This window comes from Nymphalis io, chromosome 12 (assembly GCF_905147045.1).
Source record: "Nymphalis io chromosome 12, ilAglIoxx1.1, whole genome shotgun sequence".
Lineage (NCBI taxonomy): Eukaryota > Metazoa > Arthropoda > Insecta > Lepidoptera > Nymphalidae > Nymphalis > Nymphalis io.
The window spans coordinates 2,427,794-2,447,946 of record NC_065899.1 but is presented as its reverse complement, the minus strand read 5'-3'; the positions used below and the strand labels follow the sequence as shown (position 1 = coordinate 2,447,946).

At 33.0% G+C, this 20,153-nt stretch overlaps 1 protein-coding gene across 3 annotated transcripts in view; it reads right to left on the bottom strand.

The window, feature by feature from the left end:
* Positions 1 to 4,052: 4,052 nt before the first annotated feature.
* Positions 4,053 to 20,153, bottom strand: part of LOC126772234 (uncharacterized oxidoreductase YtbE-like) — a 23,504-nt gene continuing 7,403 nt past the window's right edge. For 2 of the 3 annotated variants that reach the window (XM_050492509.1, XM_050492511.1), the window contains exons 2-6: positions 6,694 to 6,797; positions 6,316 to 6,396; positions 6,128 to 6,235; positions 5,759 to 6,039; positions 4,053 to 5,676 (exon numbers count right to left, since the gene is read on the bottom strand). In XM_050492509.1, the coding sequence (XP_050348466.1) occupies positions 5,323 to 5,676; positions 5,759 to 6,039; positions 6,128 to 6,235; positions 6,316 to 6,396; positions 6,694 to 6,766 (897 nt within the window). In that variant the 5' untranslated portion in view covers positions 6,767 to 6,797 and the 3' untranslated portion in view covers positions 4,053 to 5,322. Of the gene's footprint in view, positions 5,677 to 5,758; positions 6,040 to 6,121; positions 6,236 to 6,315; positions 6,397 to 6,693; positions 6,798 to 20,153 lie in introns of all 3 variants that reach the window. The other variant, XM_050492512.1, reaches the window with a different exon arrangement.

Sequence of the window (20,153 nt, the reverse complement as noted above, 5' to 3'; positions counted from 1 at the left end):
ATTGACCCGTACATGGCTCGGAACACCAGCAAACTTCCTATCTATGATATCATCTTAACCTTTGAGTTATCGTGAATTAGATTCTCAAACTTATGTATAAAGTACGAAATTATTGCTTTTATATGTTGGTGTATATAAGTGTATTTACATCACGAACTTTAGACTTATAGTCCAAACAAATTAACTTAACTCGCATTAAAAATACTGGTTTCGTTTATGACTGCAATATTCCTTTTCGGAATAAACTCTAAGCACTAAATGGTTATAAAAGTAAATAACTATTTGTATATCTTAAAGTGCATAAGTGTCATTTATGTAGGTAGTTGGCAAGGATGAGTCGATTCGTTCTTAACTTGGTGTAAGTCAAAGGAGTGAACGATATACGGCTTTATATTTAAATTTCACTTTGAATTATTACTAAGGTAATTAATTTTAAACTTATTTAGAGAGGCAGACGAGCGGCAGATACCGATGGTAAACTGTCCCTTTCGTACATATACTAAACTCCTATGTGCTAAAGTAAGACAGACACTGTAAGGACTACTAAAGTAAGGCAGACACTGGCAGGACAATACCCAAATAACTTTTAGAACTAAGATGTTATATAACGAGTATTTTATTACACTGACTCATTTACTCTTGTTTGGGGGTAGAAAAGTTCATGAAAATTTAGTGAGACTTACCAAGACGAGCCTGTATAAAGCCCAACCCAGCGACTATAAATATTGATTTAATAATATCGTTAATTTTCTCATTTCTCTAGCAAGAATGCAAATGAATAATATTCTTATCGTGCTATAATGAAACGCAATACCATAATTAACTTACAAACGATATTAAACAAAGCACTGGAAATGTTTAATAATACTATCGATCAATTGCATACAAACAGAGCATGTTATAAAAGTACATAGTCGGTATGATTAAAACTTTTATGTTTAACAATATATTATATACATATTCGTTACATAAGCTTATCGATATTTATTTTTGTTTTTTATTAACTCAAAACAAGTTTTATTAGGTAATCATAATTCCATGTTATTACCGCTTGTAACCTAAGCGTGCGGTGGAGTCGAAGTGCGGCCACATTCCTTAGCGATCGTCCTCGCCTTAAACGGGTGGATGTCGCCAGCCACAAGTGGCAACGCTTGCACTGGGAATATAACGTTTGAGCGATTCACACACACCCAGAATGGTGAAGCCAGCTTTTTTGACAAGGCTTAGATAAAATTAAATTCCAGGCTTTAAAAAGCGATGTATTTTAGCGTGTACCCTTCGTATAGTTACAGGTTTCATCTATTAAGCAGAGGATTTGTTTTGTAAATAATTGCTCTGTATATGGCATCGGGGCATTGTTGTGTTATTTGTTAGTAGAATTGTGAGTTATAGCAGTATAATCGCAAGCTTGGCGTCTGTACCGTTACTCTGCTGGAATGGGACCATCCGTTCTATCGGTTTAAGCTGCTTCATATCCAATTTTATCGTTTAATGATACCGTAGTCATGTTAATAAAACTGCAGGTAAACGAAAAAAGAGACAAATTATTTTTAATAAACTGGTTTTAAGGATAACGTAGTAAGTGTGATTGTTGTGCGTTAGCTTTTTTTTTATCGAATAGGTAGGCGGACGAACATATAGGCAACCTGATGATAAGTGGTCACCAACGCCCATAGACATTGCCGTTGTAAGAAATTTTAACCATCGCTTACGTCACCAAAGCACCACCAACCTCGGGAACTAAGATGTTATGTCCCTTGATCCTGTAATTACACTGGCTTACTCACCATTTAAACTGGAACACAACAATACCAAGTACTGCTGTTTTGCGGTAGAATATCTGATGAGTGGGGTGAACCAACACAGACGAGCTTGCACAAAGCCTTACTTACCATCTCTTATATATTCTAAAAAACCTTTACCACCTCTTATATATTATCTAAATTTCTCGCTCAAAAATCGAATATGCGATTCAATATGGATATACTGCTAGCATTCTTCCTACCAGCCAGTTATAATTTGTAATGGCACTATTTTATATTTTGATCAGTTTAAGTAAAGTTCACAATGCTAATAATAATTCTAAGTAAATTTTGTAAAGGCTTATGCATAATCATACTACTTATTACAATTGAACAAAATACTAAGAAATATCGTATTTCGTGATAATCGTAATAATCGTGATTGATGATTACATATAGTAATCGTAATTGTTAATCATTAATCTGATTACATTTTGCCTAAGTATACAGGTAACTTTTTCAATACTCTTTATTGAAACGTATAGAATTTTATTTTAAATATATAATTGAAACTATTAGTAAATTAATAAGGAAATTTCGATTTTATGAATTTTTTTAAGAAAAAACAATTTTGAATCTTAGATGTATAGATTAAAAAGAATTAACAAATGTGTTAAACCAAAATATTTTGGTTTTCTCAGAAAACGACGGGTACTCATATATTTATATATCGTATAAACAGTTAGTCAGTATTTCTTTGTCGTTTTCGAAACCTTTCAATGTGTAAATAAACTAAATTTAAAAGGATTTCGAAGTCAGTGGCCTTCTTTTTAAATTTACATAATTTTGTATGTATGGACACGCCATTCGCTTTGTCACATTTTCGAATGTGCGAATACAGAAGTAGGTATTAATAAATAAAATAATAATTAATACACACATGATCGAACTTTAGTCGTAAAACTTCTGGACAAAGGCCTCTTGTTCAAGAAGAATGTTCATGCCAAAAGAGGTAAGACAGCTTTATTACAATTATATGGCATTCTTTTAAATAAGGATGAATGGAATGAATGCGGCTGCGGCCATTTGATACTTGATATCATTGTCAACGTTCACTAAGATGCTACTTACAACAACGATGTAAGTAAATATCTAATTGATATTTCCATTAACGACCTGCTAAGTCACGCGATATAAGACAATGGACGCTGACGAGTGACAATAGTTAAATCGTGCGCACGCGCATTGCTTACGATCGCTATATATTTTGTTTTTTAAAGCTATCTTTGTATTTAAAAGGCTTATATTAGAATCACGATTTGGAAAGGAATACTATTAAAATAAAACACTTCAGCTGCGGTCTGTTTGAATTTTGAACGTAATTGTAAAGGATAACTTAAGTTTCGTCTTATTTGGTATATTCACATGTCAACATATAATTATTGAATAAATTGCAACTAAAATTAAGTAAATTTTTACTAACGATATTACTTTTCGCTGGCAAACGAAACAAGCAACCGTGTTTGTTTACCGATACGTGGAGTACCTATTCGAGTCTAGCAAAACCCGCGGCTTTACCAGCGTGGAATTCAGTTTGTGATGAAAACCCCTCAAATTCTACCATTTTAACGTACATATTTAAAGTATTAAAATGGCTGATAGTTCATAAATAGATATATTAACTTATACAGCGGCAATTATTTTGAATTCACAGACGGACACTTCAATTTTATTTATTCGTACGGATAAACGTTATTTATACTGACATACGGTCATGTAAATCAAATATTTTAAATTTGAGTTCACACGATTTTATTATTCTAATTTCTCAATCCAACGCGCATCTGCGACCCAGTTGACGCTCCAGAAAGAGTTTCTTACAAAAACATCGAATTACATATGAATGGAAACTGGATTGCATGTATTAATACGTAATTTGGTACGGGCCCTATATTAGGGAGACGAATAAAAGATAGCGAAATCTGTGAATAATAACAATTTAACCCCGAGGCCCCCTATTTAATGGAATTAAACATGTTTCAACTTGTACCGGCCGCATAGGTACGTTATAATATCATCTTTTTGTCATCTCGTTATACCTATTAGTACAACCGGTTAAATAAGACTCATTCTACCATAGTACCTGTTTTAAAAATCTAAAGCTCTTTGTCTACAACTTTTAGGTACCTAATCTCGAAGCACGAAATTGATTTAAATTATATATCGCTGTTTTTTAAATATTTATTTTGTATGATTTCTTAAATCCCAACGTACTGCTACTTACAAGCGAAAGTCGAATTAAAGTCCACATTAATACCAAGAAGATTTATTATAATATTATAATTAAAGTACTTAACATTTAATGTAAGTTAATAGTTTGAAAATAAATGCCAGTTACATTTTAGCATTGTATTACAACCAATATTAATGTCGACAACAAGCTAGTTTTACGTTACCGGTTGTTTTGTGTGATTGATTTGATCGTGACCTTGGATCCTAGGGTGATGCCCTAGGATCCAAGGGCATTCCAAGGGCAATTATCACTTGGTTTCTTCAAAATATCTTGCTTTGCCAACTTTAAGCATCATCTCCATTCGCTGTATTTAATATCTATCCACAAAAATCGATATGAAATTTAAATTTATATTGGATAATTATCATATATTTTCACCCGACACTTACAAATTGAGCTTCAGTAGAGCTATTCTGTAAGAACAAATTCGAAACTTACCGCAAAACGTTCGTATAATGTTATGAATTTATGGGATACTTGTTTCAGCGTAAGTCAGAAGCGAGTTCTTACTGAATATCACTACCATTCATAGTAACTATGAAATAAAATTATCCTATTTAACCAAAAAGCGTGATTATCCTATAATAGTTTAACCTGTACTTTATAGATATTATTATCACTTGCCTTTCTGACGATAAAATGTGCACCTTCTAAACTATTTACTATTTTTTCACACTAAATAACAATTACACTAATCTAATCGAGAATGAGACGAGTTCGTTAATGTCCATAAATTTTCTACGTATCATTATAGGGGTAACATAGAAACATCAATGCCGATAAAGTTATGCGCTCAACCACAATGACCGCATTTCAAGAAGCCCACATCTCTAAAATATATTTTACTGTCTAGTACTTTTTATTATTTAATACGAAAGAATTATAATATCTTTAAGATAAAGCTGTACCTGTATTAATGTTTTACTCGTTCCAATATTTATTACATAAACCTATGGAGTTTTTCTTTAAATTATTTTTACATTTTTATAGGATAGATGAAGAGAATTCTTTATAAAATAAAATCGCAATATCACTACACCCGAATATATGAAGACAATCTTTCAAACATTACAATATATTTAAATATCGTAGTTAATTACAATAATGTTTGTACATTATTGTAATTAACAAGTACATCGAAAATCGTATAGTAAGAAAGGACAGACGATTTACTTGGTGATATCCACAAAATTCATCATTTGTTCTTTTCAAACGTAATTTCAACACTGATCGAGCTCAGAGAGCAATTTACGGATCAGATTGAAATTCGTCTGAATGAAGCCGGTTTCATGCAATATTATGCGGATCCCAAGCATATTTAATGTTAGCTTTTCCTAAGGAGTCAAGTCGCACCAGATCTTCTTGAGATAATCTAAAATTAATTTGAATGTTCGATTTTATTCGGTGCGGTGTCAAGGATTTGGGGATAACAGCCACTCCTCGTTGTAAAGACCACGCCAGCAATACCTGGGCGGGGGTTGCTTTGTATTTGCCATATATTTCCCTCACAATACTCTCCTCCATTAGAGTATTATTGCTTACAGCTAATCCGCCGAAGGAGCAATACGCTTGTATTCGTATGTTATGACTTTCGCAATATTGCAGCATGTCGTCTTGGTAATAGTGCGGGTGCCACTCAATCTAAGCAACAAAATAGACAAAATGTCCTACACATGAATGCTATTTAAGAGGATCAATAATTTGCAATAGTCACGGCACCTACCTGATTCACCATAGGTTCTACATCGGTAGCTTCGGCCAATTCCGTTAAATGTTTTATTGTAAAATTTGACACACCAATGGCCTTCGCTTTACCTTGGTCATAAAGTTTGATAATTTCCTTCCAGGCTTCAACGCGTAATACCGCATTTTTCGGATTTTGTGCATTTATATTTGCTGCACCTGGGAAGTGGATCAGATACAAATCAATATAGTCCAAGCCTATATTATCTGAGGACTTTTTAAATGCATCTGCGACACGGTCACCGCTAAGATCAGCTGGCGCTGTAAGAAACGATTTAGTTGTAGAAATATTATAAGTTAATAAAAAATAAAGCTGTTTGATCTCATTACGATATAAATAAACACTTGCCTAATTTAGTTGTAATAAATACGTCTTCTCGTGTTAGGCCGTGTTTCGGCAATAGCTTTCGCAGAGCATATCCCAGGAATAGTTCATTTTGATAAACTGCTGCGGTATCTACGAAACACAACGCTTGTTCAATTGTTTATTGGAACGAGTATAAATTATAATAAGTAACAAACTAATTGGCATCTTACCAAATAAACGATATCCAGCCTCCAAAGCATAATCTACTGTCCTATATAGAACCTCACTGTTACGAATACGGAATGTTCCCACTGAAAATTTTCAAAATATTTAAGTTAAATTTATATTTCTTTCAATTTTAATTTAATAAAACTGAAAAACTATATAATATAATATCGAATGTTTTATAATAAATTGAATATCTCTCTTAAAATACATGATGCTGAAATGCGCTAGATGGATTTCACTGAAATGTTATGCTCACTAATCACTTTCTTTTAAGATATGTAAAGGTTTCGACTGAATCCACAAAAAAGGTATTTAAATACAAATTATTACTCTTTTTTCGCCTAAAATATAATAAGAATATACTTTTAGTAAGGACTTACATCCAACAGCGGGCATTTTGACGCCATTTCTTAAGATAAATTTTACATCACCAAGATTACCTTCGCCTGGCATGTTTTTAGCTAATATATAAACGTGCTCAAATCTGAAACAACAAAATATATTTCACTTTTATATAATAACGTGAAGCGTCACATATAGTATATACTGACGTCAGAACAGCTTTGCACTTAGCAGGCAAGTGTATGTTAATTATGTACTTATAAAATTAATATTAAGTAACCGCTTTACAGCAAAGACAAAATATTATCGCTCAATTTTAAAAAAATAAAGTAAAAACAATGTTCACTTTTTCAACGGACAGAAACTACAATGGAAATGAAAAAAATATTACTTGGAAGTAAAAAAATCTAAAAGAGTATTTTTTTTTTTGTAATGAAAACATCAATCGGTTTTGACGTTTGTTGTCATTTTGCAAATATTTCAATTAAAAGTACATCATAAGATTTAGATCGATCAAAACGATTTCTTTTGTTGTAGGTACCAAAGCTGCATATACACTGGCCGCCAAAAAAATCGACCCACCCGTATTTTTTTACTTACAAAGTTGTTATCTTAACTATGCGACGACCTAGGTGGATTGTTTTACTTATGGGACATACATTTAACATTTTATTACCCACTTGATATTAATTTGGAGGAGTTGTAAGTGTTATTGAGGATATTTGGAATATTTTTAAAGTATTGATAAGAAAACGTTACTTTGTGCACAAAGTGCATGGTTAGTTTATTTCCAGTTCTTAACGCGGAGTCATCTCGGTTCGATGTTTATTATTGATTAAGTGTATGAAACTTTGTTGAAACAATAATTTTAATAAGTTTAAACATAAAAAATGGATACTACTGAAGCAGAAGCTGCTCAAGTCGTAGCTCTTATTCATGAGGGGTTAAGTCAGCGAAATGTGGCTAGAACACTAAAATTAAGTCGTTCAGCGGTGCGAAGAGTGTACAAACGCTACTTAGAGACTGGGGAGTATCGCCGGAGACCAGGATCTGGCAAGGGGCGTGTCACGAACCCGACCGATGACCGTTTTATTGGTTTGACGTCTTTAAGAAACCGACATCTTTCGGCTGTTGACGTTCAAGGTAGACTCCGAGAAAGTCGTGGAGTGTCTGTGAGTGAAAATACTGTAAGAAGAAGGCTTCGAGAGCAAAACTTAACCCCTCACAAGCCAGCAACAGGACCAAAACTCACAGCATCCCATCGACAAGCAAGACTACAATTTGCTAGGCAGCACGTCGATTGGACACTGGACCAATGGGAGACAGTATTGTTCAGTGATGAAAGCCGAATGTCTCTAGTAGGCTCTGATGGACGACGTAACGTCATGCGAAGGCCAGGAGAACGCTACTCTCAGTGTTGCATTCGAGAAACAGTCCGATTTGGTGGAGGCTCTACAATGTTTTGGGGAGGTATTTCTTTGACGGGACGCACAGAGCTGGTTTTTGTCCGTAATCGTGCTGTTAATGCTGAAACTTACATAACGGACATTCTGGAGCCTCATGTGATGCCTTACGCTGGATATATTGGGGATAATTTCCAACTTATGCACGACAACGCACGACCTCACGTCGCTAGAATTGTTAAAGACTATCTCAGGGAAGTCGAAATTCCAGTTATGCAGTGGCCAGCCAATAGTCCGGACTTAAACCCGATAGAGCACCTCTGGGACCAGCTAAAACGTACGGTTCGAGCACGAAATCCAATTCCAGAAACCCTGAATCAACTGGAAGCTGCCCTAACTGAAGAATGGCAACGGACCCCACAGGAAGACATTAAAAAGCTAATCAGGTCACTTAATACGCGTATGCAGGCAGTGATTAGGTCAAGAGGAGGAAACACTCCCTATTAAAGTAAGATTTAGGCACCCAAATTTAAAAACAAACGGCATAATCGTTTTGTACACAAAAAAATAAAATTGCGTAAAATTTTGTGTTTTCGTGTTTTGTCACATATTTACCTAAAAACCTATTTTTTGCGCACTATTTCTGTTTTTGTACAATCCTACAATTGCATTTTTTCATTATCAATCTTAAAAATATAAATATGTGGTAGTTTAAAACCATACGATAGCTTTTTTACAAAAAATGTAGGTGGGTCGATTTTTTTGGAGGCCAGTGTAGATTAATTATCTTATCAACTTTTTATTATATTTTGAAATCAGTATTTGTATATCAGTGACGGCATAATTATTCGGATCGTTGTATTATTATTTTTATTTAGCATCACAATAAGATTACGCTGTTATTATTATTAATAAAATGTATTAGCCGCATTTAACGTGCAACATTCTAATTAAAATACTCCATTATATATACATATATAATTTATTAACAAAACTACATAATACTTTTAACGGAATAATTAAACGTTGGTAAATTAGCAAACTAGTAAATATTCGTAAACGATAATAGTAGTCATCTATTCTTAAATCAAAGAAAAATCTGCTAAATAATAATACCCCTAGAATCAACGAAGCGCTTAAAACGACTCGTTAAGACCCATATAAGTAATAAATATGGTACCCAAGACGTCGGGACAATTGCACATGCGCGACGAATGCTTTTTTGTCATGACCGAACATATCCCCATTTGGCCAATAATGAGAATCGGTGATCTCATGGCGCCTCGTCATGTCTTTACGCAGTCACTCGACCAAAAATAACCTCCAGCCGCGCCCTGATGCAATTCCCGAATCGGAATTGTGTGGGTGGAAATATAGGCCAATTTGAAACCGATTAGATAAATTCGCTAAACAACTTCAATTGACTGATATAGAAAATTTAATTAATTCAATTTTAATATAAACCATTCAATAGAAGAAACTAAAAAATGCCTATATTTCTAGATATTTTCGTAAATAAAAACGTGATTTCTATCAAAGAACATTAATAATGTCTCTAAGGTGAGGCAAATCACGAAACGATGATAATAATAAGGTATTTTAGCGTGACCAATTCGGTGAAACATGTTATGGATAAAGTACATTGAACCTACTATAAATCCAAGTAACTCTTACGAGAGTATTTGTGTTTTCGTCTTCTGGGGTTTCTCTTGAAACATTTTAAGCTATTTTTGATGAATCATATGTTTTCTGAATAGGCCCAAAATTAGAACAATTATTTACCGTAGCGGGGACGTTCTAGGCTAATGACCTATTTGCCAGATTAACAGTTTTATTTATTTTGAAATCATTCACTATTTACACAGCCACATTATTTTGTTATAAGTTGATTTATCTTATAAATAGTTACATAGCAGTATCATTAAAATAGATAATGAATCGATAAATTATTTAAAACGTATGTACATAAGTGATGACTGGCTTGATAATCATATTATTATTACGTCTATAATTAAACATAATCATTCTACATAACAATGTTACCTAACTTTACCCTAAGGCATCGTTCAAATGATTAAAATGGCCTTTAATTAAACATTACTAATTTACTAAATTAAGGAGACAATTAATAATGTTTTCCAAACATTGTATGGTAATTGTCTTGATATTTTATTTACACTTAAATTCTCGTGAGTACCTTGGCACTCAAACCTTTTTTTTATAAGTGGTAATATTTTATAAAATGTTTACTTGCTATTAAGTGTAAATAATGTGCATTCTCTATTTACATCGAATATAGGTGCTGCTTGATAATTTCTTCTTATTATTTTCAAATAATAAAAGTGAAGGAAGTGCTTATTATTCGTTTCGAATTTGTTGTTATTAAATTATTATCAGGGGAAGAAATTAATGTTGCCAAGCATATTCGTTTAAACAAGGTTTTAATGTCAGTGTTTCTTCGGTGTTCCATGAAATTTATCACAGTCTTTGGCCGTCTTTGTGCAAGGTCATCTTACCCAGACCACCTACCACCTACCACCGCCACATATACCACAGCGGTGCTAGTAACTGTTTGTCTAAAGTGTTTATTGTGTGAAAAGATGGCATCAATTTAGAAATGCGAGTTCTTCTTGCTTAATATCTATTTATTAAACAATATCCGTGTAGTTGTATGGCGATTGAAATTTTAGATATAACGTAAGAATAAGCAAGTTACTCACAGAAACAGGGCCATCTCTTTAAGGGATTAATTAGATGGCAAACAGACTCAGTACTGCAGTATTCACGTTCAAAAAACTAAGTCTGAATGGATTTGGATAAGACACGCTCAGACCCATTGTGTGAAATTTATTTTGATTCATACTATAAAATTCTATGGCTATTTACTTTGGGGTAATGCAGCCGATCTTACTACGATATTTTCACGCAGAAAAGGGCACAATAAATTATCGGGGCCCTAAAGTTAAAAAAAAAGATATAAAAATATTGTCATATTGTGATGTGGTAGTAATTATATTAAATCCAGCCATCCAATAAGTAATCCAGCTGAGTTTCTTTCACACTTCTCAAGTCTGACTTAAATTTCTAACAGGTATGTGGTTGTTTTTAAAAATCCATAAGCAAGTATTATATTATATATATTGACTATGATTTTAACTTTGACTTGACTTTGATTAAGGAAAATTTATCATACTGTTCAGATTCAAACGTAGGTGGCTATGAGTCACTTGGTGCTGTTCTAATGCACGAGGCAACTGCAACCTTCACTCATGTATTGCGTATGTTTTGTGACATTCTTAAATCAGTTGATCTTATTGTAGGTATTCATCTTGAAGTATAATATAATTGTTATAAAACAAAAATGGCATTATATTTTTTTTATTGCATATATATAAATATTTATAATTAATATAATTAAAGATTGGTGGGCAAGAGATACTAATAAGTTTCATTCCGGACCGATGCTAAATATTAATTTTAATTTAATCTTGTAAAATGGAGCAAGAGTTTCGAACTCATTATATGAGTTGACATTATGAAATTATTTATGAAAAATAAGTTGAATGCGATCTTTATACAATGTTCCACCTCCTTATCTCCGAATCCTCCTTCTTGTGCATAGGGTTTTTTTTATATTATTATTCGCTACACACGAACATTACTAGTACTTCGTTTCGTAATTTTTTACAACTAGTAATAACTCCTGTTTATGTAATATATTTGTAATTGAAAGAAATTGAATAAAAATAATGTTGTCAACGCTTATTGCGCAATTTTCTTTTTATGATTAAATACACATATTACGTACACAGCAATTTCTGTCGTTCAAGTAATTGTTTCATTTTCTTAAAGGAAGCCTAGAGTTGGATTAGAGTAAGCTGTACGATTTCCTGTTATTAGGTAACTGCAACTTAGCTCACTAACTTTATTAAAACTTTAAGGAAACCACATTTTTATACGTTTTGAATTTTTTCATAATTTGTGTCAATGAATTGATGTCTGAAACCACACCTTAAAAACTTTTTAGTAATTAAATTAATATAAACACATTTTTATAATACGCATGATAAATATAAATTATTATTAATATTACATTAGGTACACTTATAAATATATATTATTACTAATCAAATATGCATATTCTAATACGGGACAGTCTTCCTGTAACTGTCAAGGTAATGAAAGGACCTTGTTACCGAACGGAGTAACTACGGGAACGGGACAAAAACTGGATTTGATCGGAGAGGAATTGAACGACTCTAAGCGACCAAAAAGTGCAATGCATTGCAAGATGCATTCCATTGTTGATTGGAAACGAGATTCAGCCGCTTTGCAGTGAAGTCGCGGAACCAGTAAAGATTTCAAACTAGAAAATAGTTATGGACGCGGTATTTCCTTTTCTAGTCTTTTAAAAACCTTACTTGGGACCAATCTTCTAATACATCTGTCTTTGACTGATTTACAATTTAAAAAAAAAATGTTTATTTGAATTTGGAATATTAGATTATTTTATTACTTTAACTTATTACTCAAGTTTGTTTTTTTATAATATTGTAATACATTAGAGTTAAATAGAAGATATACTTAGAAATATAATATGTTACAATATGTTTTTTACTATTCCTCTTTATGTAAATAATTAAATATACTACTATATATACTTCTTCACTTTGTTTATTAAAATTCATTATTTAATAGTTTTACCACTTTGTATTCAAAAACCACTAAGGCAGACATGGGTTTAGAATTGAAGCGACTTCTATCAATAGTCAATTAAAATCGTATTGTATCTTTGTTTATCATGTCCACAGTTATTCGTGGTTGTTAGTTAAGTTGTAGCGACCCAATGCAGGGCGTAATGCGGTGCAATCACCGCGCGTTCCCGTGAGAACGCGACCGACACCCGCGCCAGCAGCGCTGCCACATGCCATGTGAAAAAGGTCAAGCGCCGAGATACTTTTGCGAATGTGTAATTATGTAATAAGGTCCTATTTAAACATAGGTAACCTAAATTAATATAAACCATTTAGAAACGAACTCATTTTAGTATCGAGTATCGAGAAACATTCGTTTCAGTGTTTATTTATGTTATTTTTTTTAACTTCATGAAGTTTTTAGCTTAACAGTTTCATTCTTAAATCACATGAAATAAAATCGATTCAAAAGCAGTTTTCATACGAGAGGTGTTATCGTGGCGTTGCCCAGAGATATGACGATTATACTATACATATATTATATATAGTTCAACATTAATATATAAATGTGTATAGATGGTAGAGATTCTAATCTCTCGAGATGACTGTGATTATCATTTAAAATTAGTTTTCTTTTTAATTTATGTAACAACTTTTACCTAAACGAGTTTAATGTTAGGGACAACCCGATGGGTTTTTTAACCAATTAACTAATTTATTTTTAACGAGTGCGGGCATTATGGTAATTTAGAACGAGTCGTTGTCCCTTAATAGCTTGAAGGACGGAGAGACCTGCATTCCACTACACTGAGAAAACCTAGCTATTTGCACAATTTAGAAATAACTGTCAGTTACAGATGTCTTCGAGTCAATGACTTTAATATTAACAAGATGTATAGATGAATGTAGAATTATCATTTATATGTATTTAAAAAATACACAAAACAAAGTTAGTCTTCTTAGTGAAAATTTATCTAAAATGTAATATTTTGTCTTGAATGTTTATTTACTAAAAATAATCTGTGAATTCTTTAATAATATATTAATACACGTCAAAGTACCATGAGAAAATAATATTTCCTCCCACGATTATTCTAAGAAACTGCTTCGTGTGAAAACAGCGAACAATGTGTTTAAAGAACTACAACACTGAAAGGAACAGTTCATTGAAGACGGCTTGCAAGAGACCATTATTAGTTGGACCTCTTCGTCCCTTACACATTCAGTTTTTTACCGTTCGAGAAAGGAAAATATGTGCATCGATAAAGGTCAACAAATGTGGTCGACTCAAACACATACTGCAGCCATTGAAGTTCCTTCACACGGTCAAATACGACAAAAAATAATACAAAAACCGTTACGCTCCCGAAAAAATATTCCCATCACTCTTGAATGTCTCATTGACAAATCTGTATAATGTCTTGGGTTTTTCGTGTGTGAACTTTGGTCGCAGATTATTTTTTTCATTTTTTAAATTAACCTTTTGATGTGACATAACAATAATAATTTATATAGGTACCCAATTCGCGCTAGGCAGACATTAACAAATTATTTAAAAGCAATGTGAAATATTTGGAAACGCTATGAAGTCCCGCCGAAATACTTAACAAATAGAAAATATTTAATACAATATGATTTAAAAAATAAGTATATATATTATACTTGTGATGATAATGATTTTAAAAGTAATATATTAAATTGCATATTATATAGAGACCCAAATTATAAATGAAAACGTTTGAAGATAATAAATAAATAAAATCTATAAGAGGACGACCCCTTGAAGATAATGAAACAACACATGGGTCACAAATGTGTGTGGACCTACCAAGCGACATTCCGTGAATGGAACGCTTAACTCATGGAGATATGACATCTTACCCTATAAACATTCTCACGATACCAATATTTAAAAACAGATAAGGAACCTTGTAATAATTCTATTTACTAAATTAATAGAGGTCGGTAGTGGTACGATCAACCTTAGATATGTTGCGAGGAATGCCGGTAAGAGCGTGGTTAGCCTGAGGGTGCATTAAGCTATCATGCCATCAGCGCACTCGTCTGGTCTGCATTCTTGAACCGGGTCCGGTGTCCGGCTTAGGAATGTCTGCAGCCAGCAACCCGAGACGGAAGGAGCAGCGGCGGAAGCGGTTCATGGAACCATTCTACATTTTTCTAGAACGTTCCAATCGTCACTCATGGATTTAATCGTTTATAAACCTTATCTTGATCGTAAAATGGCTCAAATTTGCAGTAACAGTCGAATGTAGTTGTTCATTGTTTCTGACTACGAAATGTTATACCTGAGCAATTATAAAGTAGCATTAGAAACATACGTACTTTATCCAATTATAGACCTTATTTTATAACAAATAGACTATATTTTGTAAATTACTCAGTGATGCGTTGCAACTTAATGGATCGCGAATATTCATTGCCGCGAAGCGCAACCGTCTCGCTCCAGTGTGCCGTGTATCCTGCCTATACAAAGTGTAATTTTCTAAATGTTTTGTCTTATCAGTATCCTTAATTCTTGCAAGGAAGATAAAGTAAATACATACGACAATATTCGTAATTGATATCTGCACAAATATTTTAACGCAGAAATACAATTTCTTAGAAGAGTTATGCTAGAAACTTGTGTATTTTTAAAATATTTGTGACATTATGAATGTAAGCTAGTTTAACTTGTTTAAGTTGTTGATTTGGTCATGTTTTTTTATAAACAGTTTAGGTTCAAGTCAATAGTTGTGCTAACATTTTATGACATTCGAAATATTCCACCTCCCGCTGAGAAAGCGGTTAAACCTCAGGTTAGTTTTCTTCCTTGGTTTTCTATTCGGAATTAAATTGGCGTCACAATTGTTAATCAAACAATCCTCCGGGTCCCGCATGCCTCGTCCGTTTCAATTGTAAACAGTTATTGGAAATCAATTGACACTGAACAAATTGCCTCAACGAGACGAATGAATGATGCTTAGAGTATATCATATTCTCAGAAAAACAAACTTTTAAAATCCATTTGTATTTATTTGTATTGATAATTCAAGAGATTATTTAATAAATCGATTAAATAATAATTTATAAATATTAAATTAAATGTAACTCTAGGTGTGTTGTTTATACAGAGTAGAACCAACCTAACAAAACAAGAAACTCATTTAACTTACACATATTTAAAAGCATTCCACTTATTTATAATTAAATGCAAATTCTTAATTTATTTCCAATCGAAAGTTCATTATAAAATGTTTAACTTAATTCTTACTTCTCTTAGTTTGTTACATCCTGATTTTTTTATTTTAATTACCATATGCATATAAAATCGAAATAATGCAATATTATTGGTAAAAATAAAATAAGTATAATGTACTTTAAAGAGCAAATAATTGTCATTGTGTGTGTGTTTCTACACGTCACACATATAAATGATATAGCTTTTTTTAAACTTTTCAATTTACGTTTCAGTTTCTTTTCATTCATATATTCACTTTCAATAACATTATTATTATTAAAACAATCAGTGCAACAAAAACCATGCACGTTAAAAGATATATACTCAGTTTAAATGCATTTTATGTAGTAAGCTGTGGAGAGTATATGAATAAAGTCTGATTGGCTTTCATTAATATGTCTAGTCAACAATTGAAAACTAATTAGTATGGCAGTGTTTAAAAGACATTTTATGAATGGTAACTGGTATTCACAGTATATAGGGCTACAGCTCGAGACACTCATCGTCTCAGTATCACGTTAGTGGTGAAAGTGAGGTCGCAGCTTTCTATCCGCCACGGTGCCGCTTTGCACCAGTCTTGCGAAAACTATATTCCTCCTAGTCAATTGGAAAGTTTATGTTATTAGATATCTTAAGACTGCTGTCTTGTTAATAATATTGTTATGTCTTAAAATATCTAAGACCTTTAAGAGAAAAGTAAAGTAAGTAAATATTTAAAGCGAATGACATCATATATCACAAGAGGTTGAAATAAATGGTTATTATTTCTTACATTGCCAATATCAATGGGTTGAGTTGAGCAGTTACCATCAAGAGACCCATGTTCCCTGCTTTATTGGCTGTGGCATAATTATAATCAGAGCAAAGTAATTTACGGCTTTTGCTGTAGTCGGGCAAACGACAAATAACAGAGGGAGGAGTAAAACTATCACGATAAGATGTGTTACGTGTTTTTTCGGGGACTGACCCCCGACTGTTTTTAAAATATTTATGACATTTCTTCCCATTCTCCTTCAAGAATAACTTGTCAGGCTTAAACTAGTAAATTTGCGTGGTTAAATTATCGAGGGTACACATTTAAAATATTACAATTAAAGGGGCCGTCTGATAGTAAGTGATCACCTTCACCTATAGACGTCTTAGCCAACCATGGGATCAAAGATGTTATATCCCTTGTACCTGTAATATCATTGGCTCATTCGCCCTTTAAACCGGAACACGAGGGTACAAAGTACTGATGTTTAGCGAAAAAATAACGGATAAGACGGTAGTATCCACCCAGAGAGGCCTGCAAAAAGTCGGATAACATAACACGCAACATACATTAGTGATTGGTTTTATAATCACAGTGTAATGCCCATGATCTATAAGGCCATGACTACACATCAACTAAATCAGTCAAAATGAAATTCTCTTTAAGAAATACATTTAGAACAAGTAAGCGTGGTAATACAATTTACATAATATTGTTCTTGTTTTTGTCGGTGACCGCTCTGATACCCGCAGTTTATGTGACGTTTTACGATGAAGGAAATTGCGCCGAGAATGCTATAGGGCATTTTTATTTATTACGATCCAACTTTAGTGGTTTATCACAATCTAATATTCTTACACCGCCACCATCATAGAATGCAGAATCTACGTAGACAGGGAAATAAAATTAAAAAAGAAAAGCCCTCTTCACTTACTGCGCACATGGCAAGGCAACACAATAGGTTTGTTTCATTATAGTGTGTGAAGGCATTCGTTGCTTCTCTGAAGGCGAAGAACACAATGTCCATTGCGAAACTTCTGCGGACAAACGACGTGAAACGAGATCCTTGTGCCGCTTAATGTGTATGCACACGCATCTACAACTCTACAGTCATATGAAAAAGTGTGACCTCATAACTATGTTAAAATAGATATGTTATTCTAAATATAATATATATCGTATATGCTAGTATTTAATTTCAAAACATAAAATAGAGGTAAGTTTGTATACCACCTAAAAAGATAAAGGTATTGATCGTATACGAATATATGAAAATGTTTAGAGTAATTTGAGCTGTTCTTTGTCTCTCTTAGGAGACAACGACCGAGGAGCTTACGACGTGACCATTTTTGTATTAGCTCATACTTATTTAAATCCAAAACAATCCTCTGATGTCAATAATATAATAAGTTGTTATGTTATTTTCAGCATTCAAACGCGTTACATATCTAATATTTTGTGAGTTTATGATTATAAAAGCCAGCAATGAGTACGATAAAGTTGTTAATCTCTTAATGCAATCAAAGCTTTACAAAAATGATTCGTAATGGCCTGGTGACGTCACCGGTACAAATTTGGCAATGGCCGGCGTTCGACCTCCAATCGTAATGGCGTCGTGACTTCTAGAGGTAGGTACGACGAAACTGCGCAACAAACTAAAGCAAAAAATATTTTTATTCTAATTCTTATTAGTTTACTAATTTATTTACAATAATTAATACATTATCAAAACGTATTTTGATTAGCTGTGAAGATATATGTATTGCGTTTCCGTTTTAGTATTTAGTAAACAAAATAAGCATGGTTATAAATTTTTTATAGTTGTTGCGACATTATAAGCTATGACGTGGTTATGGCGAGCGTAACAATCGAACACCTTTATCCGTGGGAAAATCATTGCCATGGTGGTTAAACAAGAAGGTTAACTCCACCATGTTAAAAAAACTACGCCGTAATTATTTCCCAAGGATGACTTTTTTATTGTTATTTACCATAATAGATGATACATAAAGAGGCGGTACCTTCTTCTTCTAATTAGGTATTATCTCATTTTTCTTTTATTTTTCCTTATTTGTAAGCACCGATTCCGATCCGACGTCATTTTATTTTAATAATAATAAGTATGATCAAAAATTTGTGTGGTTTTAACGAAGTCCTATAACAATATCCAACAACATCGCCATTAAATATAATCAGGTACTTATAATTTAGAACAATCGGAATATTCTATTTGAGTAAGTTTATTTACCTACAAAACTTTATCAAGAGGTACACTTTAAAACAGTCGATAGTTTACACATGCAACTAAATTTTGAAGTTGTAAATGTTTGGATATTACAGGGCATTGGATGATAGTGATGATAATAATAAATCCAATTAGCTATATCAAGTACAATAATATTGAATAGAGTTAATGTCAGGAGGCTTTTTCCCAAGGTGACCTTGTATTAATAGAAAAAAACTTGATTTTAATAATGACGATACAAAACACGTCCACGTTGCGGAAAATATTATAGGTAACCGCTCCCATGCTTTAAATGATTACATTCGTGTAGTCTATCGAGAATACCTACGAGAGGGAAGGGATTAGATCGGCGTTGAGTCAGCGGCGTGGCCCAAATTCCACAGAACACCATCCGCTAGTAGCACCATCAATGGAATACCACTCAAATGCCGTTATGCCCAAGCGCCAGAATGGTTTGAGCGGTGCTCTAAAAGCCGTTGTTTCATGGTTTAGCTGTCTATGTGGCATTTAGTGTCTAGCAGACGCTGTATAATCGTAAGGACGATTAAAATCAGTTCAGTTTAGATTTACTTCTTGTTAAAGATGCGATTTATGCAAAAACCACGTTTGTTAACATTTAAAGTTTACTTTAATGTCTTATACAATACAAATACAAACTCTTCTGAATAATTGTTTGTAATTTAAATGTAAGTTTCACTTGAGTTGGACGGTTAATTAGTGAGAATGCTGTGGGAATAGGGCGCCATAAGGTACAACGATCGCTATTATTAGTGAGACGACCTTCAAGACAGCGCCCGGGAATGTCTTCGCCGGTATCAAGAGCCCCATTTTCCAAGAATCGTGATGCTCACGAGCACAGCGCACATTTTTTAGAGTACACTATACAGAGAAGATAGACGGAAGAACTAGTTTCATATTTAAAGGAATTTATATAATACTTAGACATACACCATTATGTATCTTGATTTCATAAAAACACGTTAACTCTTATAATGTTTTAATTAGAAACAGGATTTGTACAACTTGTAAATACTATATGCCTTCTTAAATATATTGAAAGTAATACTACATTTGTTTTCATTTAACAAGAATGAAAAGAATAACTAGTACAATACATACTAATAGCGAATTAGGAACTTTTTAGAAATTAAATAAGTACAAATA